Source organism: Lissotriton vulgaris, chromosome 2_1, assembly GCF_964263255.1.
Source record: "Lissotriton vulgaris chromosome 2_1, aLisVul1.2, whole genome shotgun sequence".
Classification (NCBI taxonomy): Eukaryota; Metazoa; Chordata; class Amphibia; order Caudata; family Salamandridae; genus Lissotriton; species Lissotriton vulgaris.
The window spans coordinates 1,650,512,510-1,650,531,065 of record NC_141687.1 but is presented as its reverse complement, the minus strand read 5'-3'; the positions used below and the strand labels follow the sequence as shown (position 1 = coordinate 1,650,531,065).

Sequence of the window (18,556 nt, the reverse complement as noted above, 5' to 3'; positions counted from 1 at the left end):
AACACATGGTTCGGCCATCATTGTTCTTGCTGTTTCCCAGGGGCTCTCCCAGTGAATATCGTAGTGAAGTGCACATGCAGGTCCCTCCCGAGTGAATAAAGCCACAGTTGTGGAAATGTGTGAGACTCTTGAATGAGTGTGGGGATGTTAAGTTTATATGTGGCTGTGAGAGAATTGGCAATAAGTGACTGTCGCCCATTGATGCCTGACACAAGAGTTGAGGGAAATGGGTGAGACACATTTCTGTGCACCAGGGTCATTCATAGCAAGTTATCTTCCATTGATGTGTATGGGACAAGAGTGGGACAATGTGTGAGAGTATTGAATGCATTTGACCAGTGAACTGCTAAAGTATTGAAACTCTGTTCAGATGAACAGGGGGGGGGGGCAATGATGCTGGAATATATAATGATCATTTATAATGTGCAAATTCTTTGAAAAGCATGGTGCAGTGACACTGGAATAACAGAGTCATTCAAGACTATAAAGACAATGGTGTGAGATTGTGTGAGGTGTCACAGAATTGCATGGGACCTAAGATGTGAGGCTGAGAGCACCTTAAATAGGATGAAGACTGGAATATGATGCAGAATAAGATCCCACTGACAACTACGAACCCAATGATTAGGAAATGACAGCTCAATGAAGACCTAGAGGCATTGATGTGCCAGTAAATTAGATCCCATTAAAGAGTGAGAGGGGGAGGAGTCAAATGAATGTCAAAAGACAAGGTAGCACTAATCCACCCCTCTTTTTCCTTCTGGTGCCCTCTGACCCACATGTGCTCACCTTCATGCTTCAAAGCTGCAGCTATCATCTCCACACACTTGTCCCGAACAGAATCTCCTGTGTGATAGAGGGGGTTTAGGACACAGTTGGTCAGTGGAGATGAGGGGCTGCTTGGTGTCTTGGGTGTTTCTGGTTTTGTTCGGTTGCTGTTTGCCCTGAAATGAAGTGGAAAGAGACATGCTTTATTTTGTGAATCTCTGAGCCTGTCCCACCGACACCACCTAGCCAAAAAACAGGCCGATGCCGTAGAGCACAGTTTAATCCCACACAGTATTTAATACAGACTGAGGCCCCATACCTTTCATCTTTGCTATCATGAGGTTTCTTCTGTGAGCTTGGAGGTAACGAGACTGAGAGAGAGCGGATGGATGGTCTTCTGGATTTTAGAAGGCAAAAGTGAGAATCAAGTTATTATTATTTTTAAAACATCTTTTTAGAGAATCAAGTTTTTAAATGTGAATGACAATACACATGTGGCAGAGAATCAAGGATGCTAGATGAGAAGCTATGTGCACATTAAACCAGAACCATCTCCTGCTGTCATTAACTAAACTTTCCTGAGTCTTATCCACACCCTATTTTTAATTCAGCCACAACATGTATATACAGTCTTGTCATGAGTTAAAAAAAACACTTAAGCAGCCTTCTCCTGCATCTTCCCCTACATTTCCTCAACAAAGGTCTCAACTTTGCCAAAGGTTTCAACTTTCCGACTCATACTGTTGTTGAACTTCTCCTGCATTCCTGATACCATTCATTCACCCTCGACACCTCGTAGGCTTTGTGTGACACAACCCCTGCCCAAGATCACCTTATGTATGTAAGTTGGTCCACACATTTCCCCCTCCATCCAATATTCCCCAACTGCCCTTTTAAATCGCAAATCAATCATCACCTAGCTGTGTCAAAATATCCATTATCCACTATTAGTTCCTGCTCGAAGGGACATCTTCTTTTTTTTATTAAATTTGTACTTTATTGCACCATCGATGTAAGCACACAGCACTCATCGCCTACAACCCGGAGGCCGGCGGCAACAATAAATAACATCCAGTACAGTGATCAATAGCATCAAACACAGCCGTAGTGCCAGCATCCCGGAGGCCTGGCGGTGTCGAAAGGAAAAGCGTTCCACAGGGAGAACTTTGCCGTGTATCGAGAGTGAAGTAGACAAACCGGGCATCGACGCCCCTGGCCACGTATTGATGTGCAAATACAATGCAGCAAGCGTGAGTGTGCAGATGAAGTCTCGAAACCATGTGAACAAGTTACCTAAAAAGGAAAAAGTGCAATAAACCCACAGCCTGACAAACCCCCTACCCCCCAAACAACCAGCCTACCCGTACCTGTGTCCACCCACCCACCTACTATGTCTGCTGAATCTAAATTTTACAATGCACCTATAGCCAAGGACCCATAGGCCCAGGGGTGCAAGGGAGCACCTTAAGGGAGCCACCGAGTACCACCCTCCCTGTGTAACCTCCTTAGGGACTCTCACCCCCAACATCTCAGCCAACAGCAACAAGGAACCAGGAGACCACCTCACGAAAAAGAACAGTCAGATGTGTAGCATGTCAACCTCTGACGCCTCCACCCCACCCTCCTGCAACTCATCCAACTCCTCCCCCTCAGGGTCTGACTCACCGCCCCCCTTGGCACACTGATATTCCCTATATAGCCCCCAGAAATTCTTAGGACGACTCTTCGGCGGAAGCAGTTCATTACACACCTCAGACTGTGTACAGCAATACAGTAAATCCGCCTCCCAGCGTCTTTTAGTGGGAATCGGTCCCCTCATCCAGCACAACGCAACCAGACGCTTGGCAGTCAGTAGCGCAATATTCGCCAAGCGCCGCACTGCCACCGGCAGCGGTTTGGAAAAGCCCAGCAGCGCCAGAGCCGGGCACGGCAGGACCTCCGTTCCCAACAGCACACTCAGTTCCGAGAATACCCCCTGCCAGAATGTATGAAGACTAGGACAAGTCCAGGACATGTGTAAGAAATCAGCCGAGGGAAAGTGGCACCTCTCGCACTCCGCCGACTCCCGCAATCCGTACCTGTGCAGTCTTTCTGGTGTGTAGTAGACCCGCTGCAGATACTTAAAATGTATCAAACGATGCCTACTATTAAGTGAAATCTTTCTAGTGTTCGTACAACAGTAGTGCAACATCTCATCCGAGATCGTCAACTGGAGATCACACTGCCAAGCCAATCTGGCCTTAGAGAGTGGGTACTGCCTGTGCCGGTCCCCCAATTTCTTTAGATTCTTAACCAACTTGCTGGACGATGGGTTCTTAATAACATATGTGAGCTCCAGCACCTCCTGCGGCTCCGACATTTCCGGGCCCAGCAACACCTGCAACGCCCCACGGACCCGATGATATTGGAAACTGTGCAACAGCGTCTTCCCAGAGTGGGATTGCAGGACCTGCTGCAACATCTTTACGTTGCCGTTCGAGAAGAAATCCCCCATCTTTTCTATGCCCAAGTCCCGTAATGCCTTAAGGACCCCCTTCTCTGTCAGCGGGGCCAACCACACCGCCCATTCCACCCCCATGAGGGGGGAGTACAGCAGCTCGCTATCCCGGGAGCGGACTAGTTCATGCCAAGCGTGGTTTGTGGCTGCAATAGAGTCTAAATTTCCAACCCTGCGGTCAACAGGGCAGCATATTGTGGCCGGAAGCGGAGTGGGATCCGCGAAGAGGCGCTCAAGCTTCACGTGCGGGATACCAGGATCCCCATGGAACCAAGTGTGTAGATGAGCCCCCTGCGCTATTCTGTAGTACCGTTCCAAATCTGGAGCCCCCAGGCCCCCTCGATCATAGGGGAGCATTAAAGTTTGCCATTGAACCCTCTGTTGTTTGCCCCCCCACGCAAGCTTGATGAGCGTCTGCGTGAGCTGCCGGAAAAAAGCCTTCGAAAGCACTACGGGGATATTAGCAAAGAGAAAGAGGAACCTGGGAAGGACCACCATCTTCATTATTGCTATTCTGCCCATAAGGGACAGCGGGAGCCTGCACCACACCTCCACATCATCCACCAGTCTGGAGTACGCAACACCATAGTTTTCGCGCACCAGTACCTCAGGATCAGTGTGAACACGGATCCCCAAGTAGCGGATAGAGTCCGTGGTCCATTGCAGCGGGTACTCCGAGTCAAACAGAAGGGTCACCGGGGTCAGAGGCAGCGCCACAGACTTGTTCCAGTTGACCCGTAATCCAGACAGGGCTCCAAACCTCACCACTTCCCGCAAGACAGACGACAAGTTCTCCTCCGGTTCTCGTACATATAACAGGGTGTCGTCAGCGTACGTTGAAATGCCAATGTGGTAGGTAGGGAAGTTGATCCCCTCAAACCCATGGTATTCCCTAATAGCGCACGCCAGGGGTTCCGCCACTAAAGCATACAGAAGCGGGGAGAGGGGGCAACCCTGTCGGGTGCCCCTGCTGATCTCAATCGGGGCAGTGACCGAGTTCCCTATCTTCAATCGTGCAGTCGGCTTATAGTACAGGGCCCCTAGCATCTGCAAAAAAGGTTCGCCGAGCCCATACTTACACAGAACCCTGAGCATAAACGGCCCCTCCACTGAATCAAAGGCCTTTTCCATGTCCAGGAAGATAGCAACAGCCTTATTCTCTTGCCGAACATGTTGAATGGTGCCGAGCACCGTACGAATGTTGTAGGTCAAGTTCCGAGCGGGGACAAACCCAGCCTGCTCCGGGGCAACCAAGTCTGGGACAAGTAAAGCCAAACGCGCTGCCAGAACTTTTGCGTATAATTTGGCGTCTACGTTAATCAGGGAGAGCGGCCTATACGAGCCACACTCATTGGGGGGTTTCCCCGGTTTCGGGATGGTAATGAGAAGTGCCTCCCTCATAGATTTCGGCATACTACCCTGTTGACAAATGTCATCAAAGAGCAGCATCAGGTAAGGTACAAGTTTGTCTTGGAAAGCCTTATAGAAGGCCACCGTAAGGCCATCAGCCCCCGGGGCACTGCCTGATCTCATCCCCTCCAGCGCCTCTGTAATCTCCTCTTTCTGGAATGGCGCCATAAGGAATTCTCGCTGCCAATTGGCCAGGAAGGGCATCTGGATATAGCTCAGGTAGTCATCTATTTCCTCCTCTAGGTGACCTGACCGTGATTTATACAGTTCGGTATAATAAGCATGGAATTCCGCCAGTACATCCCTTTCCTCCGTAACCACCTCACCACTAGATGTTAGTAACTCCTCAATCACCAACGGCGGTCTGCTATTACGCATCAGTTTAGCCAACAGGGAGCCTGGGCGGTCCCGTTCCCCGTATGTGCGTGCCGTGGCGTACTTCCCCATATGTTGTATCTCCCTATCCGCCTCATCATGAAATTCCGCTAGGAGGGATTTAAGCCTCTCATTCGAGTCGGTATCCTCTGCACCCCCCGTCTGCCGCTCCAGATCAGACAGTTGTGATTCCAAGTATTTCAATCGCTGCCTGATAGGTTTGAGCACCCCTGAGTGTTTGGCCATCGTCATCCCACGTATGTACACCTTGAACGCATCCCAAAGTACCTGAACACTATCCACCGACCCCACATTAGTCGAGAAGTAAGTGTCTATATCCTTAGCCAATTCCCCTCTAAAGGCCTCATCCAGGAGTGAATATGGGGGGAACCTCCAGGTGAACGGGGGTATCCTTCTAGCCGGTGCCTCTAGTAGCAAAAGCAGTGGTGAATGGTCAGATAACGTGCGGGGCAATACTGCACATCCCTTTACTGAATTAAGGAGGGAGTGGGAGGCAAACCAATAATCAATTCTCGTGTGTATATTATGGTAGGCTGAGTAATGAGTGAAACCACCCCTCCCTGGGTGCCTATGACGCCACACATCCAACAAATCAAGCTTCACCAATTCCGCCTGCATGAGTAGTGCCGAGGCCGCCGGGCTTTTGGAAGCACCAGCCGACCTGTCCAGCTCTGGATCCAATACGAAATTGAAATCACCCCCCCACAGCAACCTGGAGCCCTCATACTGTCTGCATAGGTCCGCTAGCGAGGCGTAGAAGGTAGGGGAGTCGCAATTGGGGCCATACACATTTACAACCAACAAGTCGTATCCTTTCCCCACACAACGGGCAACGGTATATCGACCCTCCGGGTCCACAACAACCTTCTGTAGTTTCAATTGCGATTTGGGATTAGCCCACGTAAGCACACCCCTTGCATGTGTAGTGAACCCTGCAGCAACACAAGCACTCCCAAGACCCCTGGTCAACAGCATAGGACTAGTGAGAGGCAGGTGGGTTTCCTGGAGCAGTGCGAGGTCAACCCGGTGTCGCTGTAAGTAAGCTAGCACCTTCCGGAGTTTACGGAAATCATTCAGTCCCCTCACATTCCAAGATAGCATTCTGATAGAGTTGGGGCCACTCTCCGGCCCTAAAATCTCAACATCCACCATTGCAGAATAGTGAGCGAATCAGCTTCGCACAGGTGGCGCAGCAGACACAGTCCCATGGTAGGCCAAACAAAACCCTCCCCCCAACAGTCCCCAATTGGCATATGTAACATGGTCAATAAAAGAAGAATAGAACAACCACCCACCCACCCACAGCCGACCAACCCCAACCCGGTCAGACAGGTCCCACCACCACCCATCAACCCCCCCCCCCGAAACCACCAGGTGATCCTACAGACCCAAAGGCCCCTCAAGAGAACCGAAAGCCAAAAGCACAGGGGCAGAGGCTCCCAGGCAGACAACGGTACAATTGGGTCTAGGACCTTAGACCTCGGTTACTCCACCACCCCGCCCCCCCTAGCATTCGGCACCCTCACCAGCTCAATACCTCACCAACAGAGAACTAAGCTCCCGCGCGCGGGAGGGCCCTCCCCAAAGCGACCGGCAGACAGCAAAGCGTGCCGCCACTGGACCCCCAGAACATTCCTATTAGTCCACTGAGTAACTAGCAAGATCTCACCCCACAATTGCAACACAGTAGGCCACAGCGTCTGTACAAGAGTCAAGAGAAAAGAAAACATTTTCAGGGCATAGTCGACCCAGAAAGGAGTCCGCACACTCGATTACCCCTGGCCGTCCATGTCAGCAACGGCATCAGCGTCCTCTCGTGGACTCCTCGGACTGTTGCGCTGTTCCTTAGCCCACTCCTTCAGGGATTTTTTCAATTCCGCAGGGTCGGTGAAGAAGTGGGAGTGCCCCTGCCTGTTGATTCGGAGCCTCGCAGGGTACAACATGGCGTAGTCCAGCCCAAGGTCTCTCATTTGTTTCTTATATGGGGCAAAGCGCTTCCGTTCCTCTTGTACTCTCGCCGTGAAGTCCGGGTAGAGGGAGATATTCATGCCCTCGAATTGCAAGTTCCCTTTCTCCCTTGCCAGCCGAAGCGCCAGATCCCTGTCTCTATAGTTCAAAAGCTTCGCAAGAATCGGCCGCGGTGGGAGTCCTGGTTGCGGTTTCGGCCCCAGAGTACGATGTGCCCTCTCGACAATGAACATAGGGGAGAAGACCTCCTCCCCTAACAGGGTCCGAAACAGCTTCTCCACGAATAGCTCCATTTTACCAGTGTTGGTAGATTCCGCCACCCCAGTAATGCGAACGTTGGAGCGCCGTGAGCGTGCCTCCAAGTCCTCCGTCTTGTCTTGAATGACTTGAAGTAGCCTTCCGAACTGCTTGCGGTCTTTATCCCATTCCGTTTGGGCCTCCTCCGCCTCCGTCAGCCGTCTTTCTGCCATATCCAATCGTTCGGCATGCTTATCGACTCTCTCGGACATACGGTCCATCCTGTATGACAACGCATCAATTTTAGTGCCAATCGCCGCCATGCTGTCTTGCAAGCCTTTCTCCATAGTGACCAGCATTTCGCGAATGTCCGCACATAGTGAGCTGTCGGAGGTCGCAGGCCGCGGCGAGGCATCCGGGGCCGGCCCCTCTGCACCCTTCGTTTTCCGCTGATCAAACGACAGTTTGGGCTGGGTTCTGTCGCCCTTCCCCATAGCATTCCTGGTGGACATTCAATCAAGGTGTCCAACCGCCAGCAATGAACCCCCAGTGAATGTTAGGGGAGTCGAAAGAAGACACTGGGGCAGCAGGCTCCAGAGGACAAGGTGTTGCGCAGCAAGAAATGCGTCCAAGATGGCGGCTAAGCACACGGCAGTACGAGTAGGCCCGGCCGCCAGAAAGGCACACCACCGAGCACTCCCCTGTAGGCAAACCACACCAAAGCCGGGCAGTTGGGTCGCTAGCACTCCAGCAAATCTCACATCCACAGTCCCACAGCTGTCCGTGAAGCGAGCAGGGTTCAGGCACAGGCCGATAAATCGGTCTCCAAGAAGGGTGGCGGCCAGCTAGAAACTTCCTCCGGTGTACAGTAGTACCTCCAAACACCAGCACCTCTGTTCCCTCCGAATGTACAATCGAAGGACAGTCCACCACAACTTCGCTCGGAAACAGGGCGTGATATCGCCAAGCAGGACCAGTGGTTCAGTCGCAGGAGGGGTAGACCGGCACCACACTGATACCGCAGGCCGCACGTAGCGTGACGCAGCCCGGGCAGCCACTCAGGATAGACCGTGGATTACGGCCTGGTCCGCCACAGCACCGTCCTCCAAGCAGCAAAGCGACACCACACCGGATCTCGACCGGGGAAAGGCCCCCCGCTAGGCCGGAGCGTAGATAGAGAGTTCGCCTCAACTTTCAGAGCTAGTTAGGCGCCAAAAGGATAATTTTGACGGAGTTTAATGGGGCTCAGGCGAGGAGCTCAGCGCTCACACGTCTTTCATGGACGCCGGCAAGCTCCGCCCCCCCGAAGGGACATCTTCTTAATGGAAGTCTGATCAACAACTAACCTTGATGTGTTAAAAAAAAAAATTCTAAAACAGCACCTCCTCCAACTCAAAGATTATCTCTGAAAGACAGCATGCCCGGTGACGATTACTTCTGCACCCTAGGTCCAACTCTCTGCCACATCATGATGCGAGAGGCAGAAGACTAAATGCTGGTCAATATGTGTTGGAGTCTGAGCTCTCAACTTGATTATTATTTGAAACTTTGTCCACTCGAAAAAAAAGTTCTTTTAGGAATGTGACAGGAAAATACGCGATTATCAAATATGGATTCTGACTTAGGACAGATTTCTTCTTAAAATTGCATTAAAATTGAGAAATAGTAGTCCACTTAAACATCTGGCTTGATATAAAGGCTCTCTCCACGTGAGACTCATGTCTGTAGTAAGGTATATTTTACATGTATGTAATTAATACACCAAGGTGAGTGTCTGTTGAGAAACAGACTTGGAAGATACTTACGCATGCAAATTTAAAGAAATTGTAGTATTTAGCCTAATCAAGTAAACGAGTGTAGAAAGAATACAAGTTACATAAAACTTTTTTTCTGCTGTAAAGTAAACGAATTTCATAAGTTACGTTAAAACATGTGTATTATCCTCACCACAAAGAGACATATTTCGTGTAGTACACAGAATATGCCCAAGTACGGTCAGAAAATATGCATAGGTGTAGTTATTTCATGAATACAGTACACTTATACTTGCTTCTTCAAACAGCCACTTTATGGCTCTCTGAGTAGGAATATGTTGTGGATTACCTAAACATGTGTATTTTACTATCAGAAGTAGACACAATTTACAACTGATGTAAGTTACACCTTTTTTGTACATCTGGCCCATTGCTAAAACCTCTGATTGATTAAGAAGGGTTCAGAAACTCAATGTCCCTAGGATATGTGTATGGCATGGTGAACTCCCAGGGTGAGACACAATTAATGCAGCAGTGTTAGAATTTGTGAACATGTGACTCCCTTGAACACATTGCATCCACTTTCTCCAAAGTGATTGCCTTGTCTACCTCTCTTCCTTTCCATCAGAGGAGTTCTTCCGAGAGTCCTGGGGCGATGCTGTGGGATTGGAGCCAGAGAATTGTTTCCTGGAAGCCAAGGAACGAAAGTAATGTCAGGGCAAGAATTCAGGTTTTGCAGTTATTGTTGTTTAATGAATGGTTGAATGACTTTACTGATTGTACACATACAAACATGAAACAGCAAGCCTAACAAGCAAACCACTGTGTGCTTGTGACGTACATCCCCACAAATAATATCCCAAGAGTCCATCATTATAAGTCTGATAGCTCAAGAGGTGTGCATCTTCACTGATCCTGCCGTTTCCAAGGAGCAGTCTCCAAGACCAATGTCTAACTCAACACAAATGTGGAATATAACACCAAAGCCAAAAGGTAATGATTCTGTCCATTCACTGTAGATATAATGCAAGTTTTCTTTTATTCTTCTTATTCAATAAAACAACAGCCAAACAGCTGATGCGTTTTGTGCAATTGGTGTGGACTTCATCAGGGCTAAAAGATGTGAGTACAGGTCTTTAAGGGTAATTGGTAATAGTACGAAGATTGTAGACGAATAGTAGACTGTGTTGGGACTGAAAGGACAACTGTACCCACTGGATCCAGGGACAGTTCAAAGTTAAAGCGGATCATGTGCCTTGAAAAGTGAATATAAACTTCTCTGGGTAGTAAGGTGTTTATACATAGTCGAAGGATTCTAAATAGTGTTGGTGCTGAGAGACAACTCTACCCTCCTATATCCAGGGACAGTTAGAAAATGAGGCGCCTCCTGTGCCGTAAACAGCAGCGGAAAGAAACATCCTGGGTAAAGTCCTCTGGCTCAATTAGTACTAATTGAGCCAGAGACTATGTATAAACACCTTACTACCCAGAGAAGTTTATTTTCACTTTTCAAGGCACATGATCCGCTTTAACTTTGAACTGTTCCTGGATCCAGGGAGGTACAGTTGTCCTTTCAGTACAAACACAGGCTACTATTTGTGTTCACAGTGCAGGCTTTACACTGCAGCAGTCAGCATACAATGGTAGACCAGAAACCATGTTTTCCTTTGTCATTCTAGTGGATGGCACAATAAGTGTGGCAGTCCAGAGGAGACATTTAAATTTCCATGCTACATGTGTAGTTTCTACACCATACACTATAACCGTACCGGAGAGTTAAAAATGCCAACCAGGGATTTGCCCATTTATACCTGTTTTAAGGGTCAGAGTACATAAACTGGGCACTGGACAGCAATGCTCCGGGGTGCAGAGCCTAAAAACCAGCAATAAAAATCAGCAAAGAAAATGGGAGTGACTTTGCAAAATAGGACATTTTCTCACACTACTTACTTTAAAATATCTCAACTGAGGACCATGGTAACTTTTTTATCATTCTACACATGATTTTCATGCCTCAGCTTTCTACTACCTCTCTTTTTACTTCTCTCCGGATTCCTAGGAATTCAACAGCAAGGGTGCTTTTGAGGAGTCTCTGCTTCACTTGTTCTTAAACATTTCTTTGTAGAATTCACATGGTTAAATATTTTTTGCCTACTTCTTTTTCAAATGTCTTTCCATCAAAATAAACACCATTTATAATCATAGACACCACGGCCCGCTGCCAATATTTTGGACGTAAGAAAAGGAGTGCCTGTTCTGTGCAATTCTTCATTCTATGCATCTAAAATACATTATATGCAGTTAATCTTAATCAACCACATTTACAGTGATTCAAAAAGATGGTTCGGATAAGAGATTTCTGGACCTACATAGCATGCCCTGATAAATATACTAGCCTAGTGGCTTTCAGGACATTCTGTCTGCCATTTGTACGCTCTTTCTTTATTTCAGTGCATGGTGGGTTTTGTTACCCTCCACATTTGGAATGTTAATTCTGGGTGAGACATTAGTTGATTGCTTTTTCTCTCTCAGATTCAAACTAATAGAGCCTATCAATTTTCGTATTTCATTCCTTCAATCTCAAATTTCTCTGTTTAAAAATATTTCAATATCGTTAGGTTAACTTTTTAATATTGCTATTCTCATACAAGGACTGTTAGCAAAGAGTATTATAAACAAACGGTATAATAGTTTTTTTTTTCCTATTGTGTGTAAATAATCATGAATAACAAATTAAACTTTTTGAAGTTAGGGGGTGGGGGGTGCTTGGACAAATATGTAACCTCGAACAATGCGTTCTTTCTCACGGAAATATGTTAGTTATCTGAGCAGTGACCAGGAGTATGGACCCTCAACCCTAAGTTATGAAAGGATTATCACATCTAAGCTTTAAAAAGGACCCTGCTTTATTGACCTTCACCCAAAACAAAACAGACTTGACCTATGATGTCTCAGACCCAGGCAAATTCAATAGAAATAGATAAGCCCGCTGTGATGTGGTCCAACTTGAGCAAGGCCAAAAAAGCTCAAACTGAAGCACTCTACAGTGTGGAACAAGAAGAGGCCTCTTTCCATAAATAAGAAGAAAAACAGGGTACCACCAATCCGTTCTGTTATGCATTCAGAGCTTTGCTCTTGTCTGACACTTTACAAACAGGCATAGAGAGATCTGTTTGGGGTTGGACTCTACCACAGGAGCAAGGGAACAAGAAAAAGTAAATCTGAATAATGAGCAGACAGACACAGAAATCAGTCATAGGTCACCAAAGACACCTACTTAATGTAACCAGAACCAACACGAACAAGCGCTCCAAGCAAAAATCAAATATATAAGTCTCACCTACCAGACAGCACAAGCAGTCTGGTTGTAAACGAGCTATTGTGAACTTACAGTGGGTTTAGAGGTCACCTATTGATTACCAACAGTAAGTTTTACAGTCACTCGCATTAGCTTGCTTTTTACTCACTGCATTTCCTTCCACTTCTGTGTTTCTCCTTTCGATAGGCCATAGCCTATTTTCTTGTGTTCTTCCACTGCTTGCTTTTCATTAAACTACATTTTTTATTTTTGGCTAAGAATCCCATGAGAGTGCATGTGATTTTCAGCTGTCTCTGTTGCCAACTTCTCTTCCTCCCCTCCGCCGCACTCAGTGTTGCTCTCTCTGTGTTGCGCTTTTTTGCCCATGTACTTCTCCAATAGCCCCCTCTGTTCTGTGACTGCCCTCTTGTGATTCTCTTCTGCGAGTTGATTTCTCACTCATGTGCTTCTCCCATGAGTGCTGCACACTCCCGACTGCTTTCACCTCCCATCCTCCCACGCCCCGCTGTTGCTCCCTCCCACAGTCCTGCTTCCTGTTGCTCCCTGTTGATGCCTCTGAGTCCCAACGGCAGTCTTTTTTTAAATTGTTATTTTTTTTATTTTTTTGCGGAGGGCCAGGCAGTGAATTGCAACTGACACGTCTGCCTTAAAAGCACTTTTGTGCTACTTCTATATATATTTTTAATTGGCCAATCCATCTCAGAACAGTGAATAAAAAAATGGTGGCTGCATCATTTTGTAGGTGTGCATGTGTTATACAGCATGCGCACACCTACAAAATAACGCGCCTTTTTTTTTTTTTTTTTTTTTGCCATCCTCCACACCATTTAGCCAATGCTGAACAGCATGGCTAAAAGGCACTTGTAAAGACAATAAGCCCCAAAGACGAGACCTATTGGCTCTGCTAATGCCTGTTGGTGTGTTCTTCAGTTTCAAGAAACTACAGATTTGACCCTTACCGTTCATCTCTGTCCTCGGTTGAGTTCTTTCGAGAGACTGGGGGAGATGCTGCTGGGTTGGAGCTTGTTGATGGTCTCCTGAAGGTCGGGGAAGACAACATGAGAAAAAAGTCAACATTTATTGTTTACCAGTGAGTCTTTCAGAGGAGTGGATGTACCCAGGGTTGGAACGCTTGACAACAGACTTAGGCACCTCTATGACTAGACCCAGTGCGTTAAAACATACGTGGGGCCGTTTGTGGTCCCATGTGGGGAGGAAGTTATCTGGAAGTTTGGGTCAGACAATTTTAGAGATGGGATTGACAGATTTGCATACGGTTGGTCAACTTCTTTACCATGATAGGCAGGCTAAATATGATGGGAATAATCCCATTGATGTTTAAGTGATACCTTGAGCATTTCCATAACATTCAGTGTTCTTAGCATGGAAGCGGGCATCAGGACGATTGAAAGATTTGTTAGAATTTTGTGTACGTTTACTACTTTTGTTGCTATTTACAAACTACGAGTTAATAGGAAGTTTAAGACTGTTGAGAGTCCACAATTGGGGCGGAAACACCGCAGATATAAAGATAGGCCTGTCCCAACTTTTTAATGGGTGAAGTTCTACGCCTGAGTAAACTTACTATTATTCCATAGTTTGTGAATAGTAAATAAATTAGTAAACGTACGCAAAAGTGTACGTTTACTTTTGTGAATCATGCCCAATCTCTTTACAGATGTAGACGAAATATATTAAAATACTTACATGAAAAGAAACTAAACCTAGCAGAGTGGGAGACAGATGTCCTTACAAGAAGGATGACAACAGAGTGCACGACTGAAAAATTGAGAAAGCCTGTATGCAAATAAAGGGTTAACAGCAAAGACTATGTAGAGATACAACAGCATTTTTTCATTAGAGAAAGATCCATAAATGACTGTCAACAGAACAGCAAAGTTGATATTGCGAGCGGGGATACTATTAAAGTGACAACCATATCCTAAGGCTAAGGAACACACTCAGCACCATCACGTGATGTATAGAATATATCTGCCAGCTGTTACACATTTGATCCCATGTAGATACATGTAATCCCATGTAGACACGTGGCTAGTTTACAGGCCACATACAAGAACAAATGCACAGAAATGACCTGGGTGAACTAGAGTGGAATCAGACTGGAATTATGTCTTTCTTGGCCTTCATTTAAGTTGGATGCCAAATATATAAGATATCTATTCCGTACTTAGCATTCTCTCTGATTTGGCTGGAGATGGAGCAAAAAAGAAAAATAAGTTTGATATTTTTGACTAGTTGAATGACTTGCTGATGACAACAGTGTTCTGGTTTTGGGAGGTAACGCACCTAAAGTTGAAAGAGGTGCTGAACTTTAACTGTATATAAATGTGTACTCCTTGTACATTTTATAGACTTGACCCATCAGCCTTCCTTGGCATTAAAACAGATGTGGCGCAAATTTCTTATTTTTAGAGACCAAGGGGCATATAAGCAAGAACCTCGGTAAAATTATCGCCATTTTAGCGGCAGGAAACTGCGGCTAAAACAGCGATAATGGGCCTGCTAATATGCGTTATAGAATTCCTATAGAAGCCCAGGTTAGATGAGCAGGACATCTAACCTGGGCTTCTATTGGAATTCTATAACGCATATTAGCAAGCCCATTACCGCCGTTTTAGCTGCAGTTTCCAGCCGCTAAAACAGCGATAATTTTAACGAGGTTCTTGCTAATATGCCCCCAAGTGCCCTCCATTAAGATAAAAAGATTTTCCTTGTGAAATTCACCTGATACTTTTAACAGGTTTAGAAGTTATGTATACAAAGTGGAAGACATGTCTGATTTATTATGTTTATAATATGGTTTGATTAATGAGTAAAGTAAGGGCCTGATTAGGGTTTGGCGGAGAGGGTACTCCATCGCAACAGTGACGGAGTACTGTCTCCACCAAACTGAAGGTCTACCGCCTCATTTTGAGTTGGGGGGATCTCCAGTATGTCAACAACGGAGACTCCTCTGTCTCTGCCACTGACACACACCTTTGACGGGCCAACAGAGTAAGGACCATCAGAGGTTTTGCCATTTGTCTACCCACCATATTTAGAGTGGGTGAAAAAATGGAAGGTTGTCACTGTCTGTCACCGCCAGGTTAAACCTGGCAGCATGGGTAGTGAAAATTGCAAAATGACCCCCACGTCATAGGAGAAACCTCCCATGGTGACGGGTAATTGCTTTTTTTATTTTCCAAAACTAAATTCGGCTTTGAGATTTTGTTTATAAAAACGTAAAAAAAGATTGAAAGTTTGTCGAGGACACCATTATGTTAATGGAGCCGTTAGTCTAACTTTCAATGTTTGGACAGAAACCGCCATTATGTCCGTTTCTGTCAATACAGGAGATGTCCGCTGGGGAGGCTGGCATCTGTAAATTTACTTGGCAGAGTATCCTTGGCATGGCAGTGGTAAGAATGTCTGCCAAATTCTGAATCAAGCCGTAGGTCTCTATGTCCTACTCCAAGGAAAACAGGTTTGAAAATAGTACCTACAAATTGTTTAGAAGGAACCAACCTTCTGTTATGATCTCGTCTAGTAAAAGTCTGCGATTCTATGATACATTTGTTAGAGTGTGCCAGTAGTGAATGCAGGTGGTGCTTGGGATGTAATTAATGTGAATTTTAAATGGTGGTGGATACTTTATCGAGTTAACTGGTGAATGGTGTTTTAGTGTTGCAGTGTCACTAATGTGTCATGTATTCTTGCAAAAATATCTAGTGCTAGTGTTGCTTCCCATATTTATTGTTTTTAAGCTTTTGGGGCATACAATTGTTTTTATAATCAATCTCACATAATTCAAGTTAAACTAAACTAATTGGACTCACCTATTGGCAATACCATATGGACTTTAATGTGATTTACTTAAATATAAAAAAGACTACTGCCAGAACTCCTACATACAGCAAATTTCTGTCAGTGTGACAAGGTTGCCCCAAGCAACGAGGCATTTTCTGAAATTAGACAAATGTATGAATTTTAGAGGCTTAGCTTTCAGCAATTTTCAGAAATGCCTGTAATTCTCCAGACAGTGGGACATATCCAGTAACCCAATCATTCTAATGTCTTTCTCCTTCAGAACACTACCACAGTAGTCTACATGAGAGAGAAAGGATAGGATGTAACGGTAAGTACAGGGCTTAAAGTTTAGGAAACTACAGTAAATGCAATAACTCTATGTTAAAATGCTTTACTATAAGAAAGATAATAAATGTAACTCAACTAGCCCAGAGTTGGTATGTTCTTTATCATAAGGGATAGGAGAAATAAATCACCTGGAAAGTAAAAAAAGGAAAATATAATGTTCAAATCCAGACAGTTTACCTTTCTGTGGATGGACGCTTCATGGGAGAAAGGGTGGTGGGTCTTGACTCTCCAGAGGGCTTCCTGGAAAGATGAAAGAGAGAATAAACTTAGATGAAATGATTCACTGATGCCATGGTAGAGGGAGAGTCCTTGAAAATCTTCACAAAATGTGTCAGTGCAGGAAATAGATGAGAAGAAAATCCGTTATTCACTCTCTTTTGTTAGCATTGGCATCCAGTAAACAATATTCCTTACCTTAGGGTTAAATATTGCATTAAGAGTGCAGACAGCCACTCTGTAGTTATAGTTAGGATTCCCAGAGATAGGAATTCCTCTGAATTTTTTCCACTAATAACTTTGTGCCCGTTTGAAAAATGTCCATGAAACTTTGCAGACCTATTCCCTTTTCTACATTGGCAGATGATGCAAAGTCTCATGGAGATTTGTCAGAGGGGTGCAAAGAAAAAAGGGGGCGGGGCACCAATGCATTTTCCATAGACTTCATACTCGTACATAGCGCAAAAATGGCTGGACGGATTTCAATGATATATGGCAGGATTATAGATTCCAGGGTGTAGATGTTCCTTTTTGGTAGTACAAGTTAGTAGGATAAGTATTTTTAAAGTTATGAGGCATTTTAATTTAGTGATATCTGTTGTCGTAGTAGCTTTGTGAAATTCTGCTGTATTTCGTGGAAGTACTATGGTACATAGTGATGACAAGGCATTATGTGATTTGCTAAAAACTGCCTTTACAAAAGTTAAAGGCTTCCATGTTGTTTTAAGTACACTTTGGCTGAGTTCTGCGTTACACCCTTAGATATAGGTATTAGGTTTTATATTTTGTTACCACCTTACTACTGTGGTAATAGGTAGGGAAAATTATTTAAGTTTAGGTTTCTATTTATTAAAAAATTGTATGTGTACCGTGGTACTTTCTAGAAAGTACTGAGGTACTTAAAATAAAAAATATATGTGTCAAGAAATTAACATTTTACAAATATAGTGTACTACAATGTATTTTCAATTTTTTACATATTTTATTCTTTACAAAAGATTCTACAGAGTACAGCTGTAATAAAAATGACAACACTAGATACTTTTTTCGTTTTTTTTTAAAAAGCATGCTTCACCATAAAATATTATATGGAAAAATAAAAATACATTTCTCTACCTATTACCACTTTAATAAGGTGGTAATAGGTGGGGAACAAAAATACAACTTAATACTTACCTATATCTAAGGTCCTAACCCACAACGCAGCAAAACTGTGCTAAAAACTACATGACGCTTTTACGTTTTGTGAAGACAGCTATTAGCCAATGACGTTGTGCCTTCTCATCGGCATTTACTGCAGTTTACCATGAAGGTACTGCGGTATACAGTGGCAGAATATATAACTAAGTATTTTAAGACTTATAACATTAGTACCACTTACACCAACTACCAAAAATTACAATTTACACCTCATAATCTATATTTCTGCCCCATTACATCTATGCACATTCACCCACTTTCATGCTATGTCTACCTCAAGTACCACATTCCCCTCTATGCCTCTATGCTACTCCACTTTATGCTACGAGGCTCTATGCCACTCTGATCTACGTCACTCCACTATACACCTACTCCACACTCTGCTAATTCAATGAATGCCACTCCACTCTACCCAACCCCACTATACGCTACTCCACTCTACACCACTCTACTCTATGCTATTACATTCTACACTACTGTTTTTAACACAACACCAGTGTACAGCACTCCAATCTATTCTGTTCCACTGTACGCCACTCTATTATACAACAATACACATTACGCTATGCCATTCCATGCCACTCCACTCTACGCCACTCCAGTGTATGTATGTCACTCCTCTGTACACTATTCCAC

At 45.1% G+C, this 18,556-nt stretch overlaps 1 protein-coding gene across 1 annotated transcript in view; it reads right to left on the bottom strand.

Moving 5' to 3' along the window:
- The window catches only part of LOC147733017 (transcription elongation factor A protein 3-like), a 292,384-nt gene that overhangs the window by 103,887 nt on the left and 169,941 nt on the right, over positions 1–18,556 (bottom strand). The window contains exons 8-12 of the mRNA XM_086957573.1: positions 16,682–16,744; positions 13,309–13,386; positions 9,640–9,717; positions 1,088–1,165; positions 790–944 (exon numbers count right to left, since the gene is read on the bottom strand). Coding sequence (XP_086813699.1) covers positions 790–944; positions 1,088–1,165; positions 9,640–9,717; positions 13,309–13,386; positions 16,682–16,744 — 452 coding nt within the window. The remainder of the gene's footprint in view (positions 1–789; positions 945–1,087; positions 1,166–9,639; positions 9,718–13,308; positions 13,387–16,681; positions 16,745–18,556) is intronic.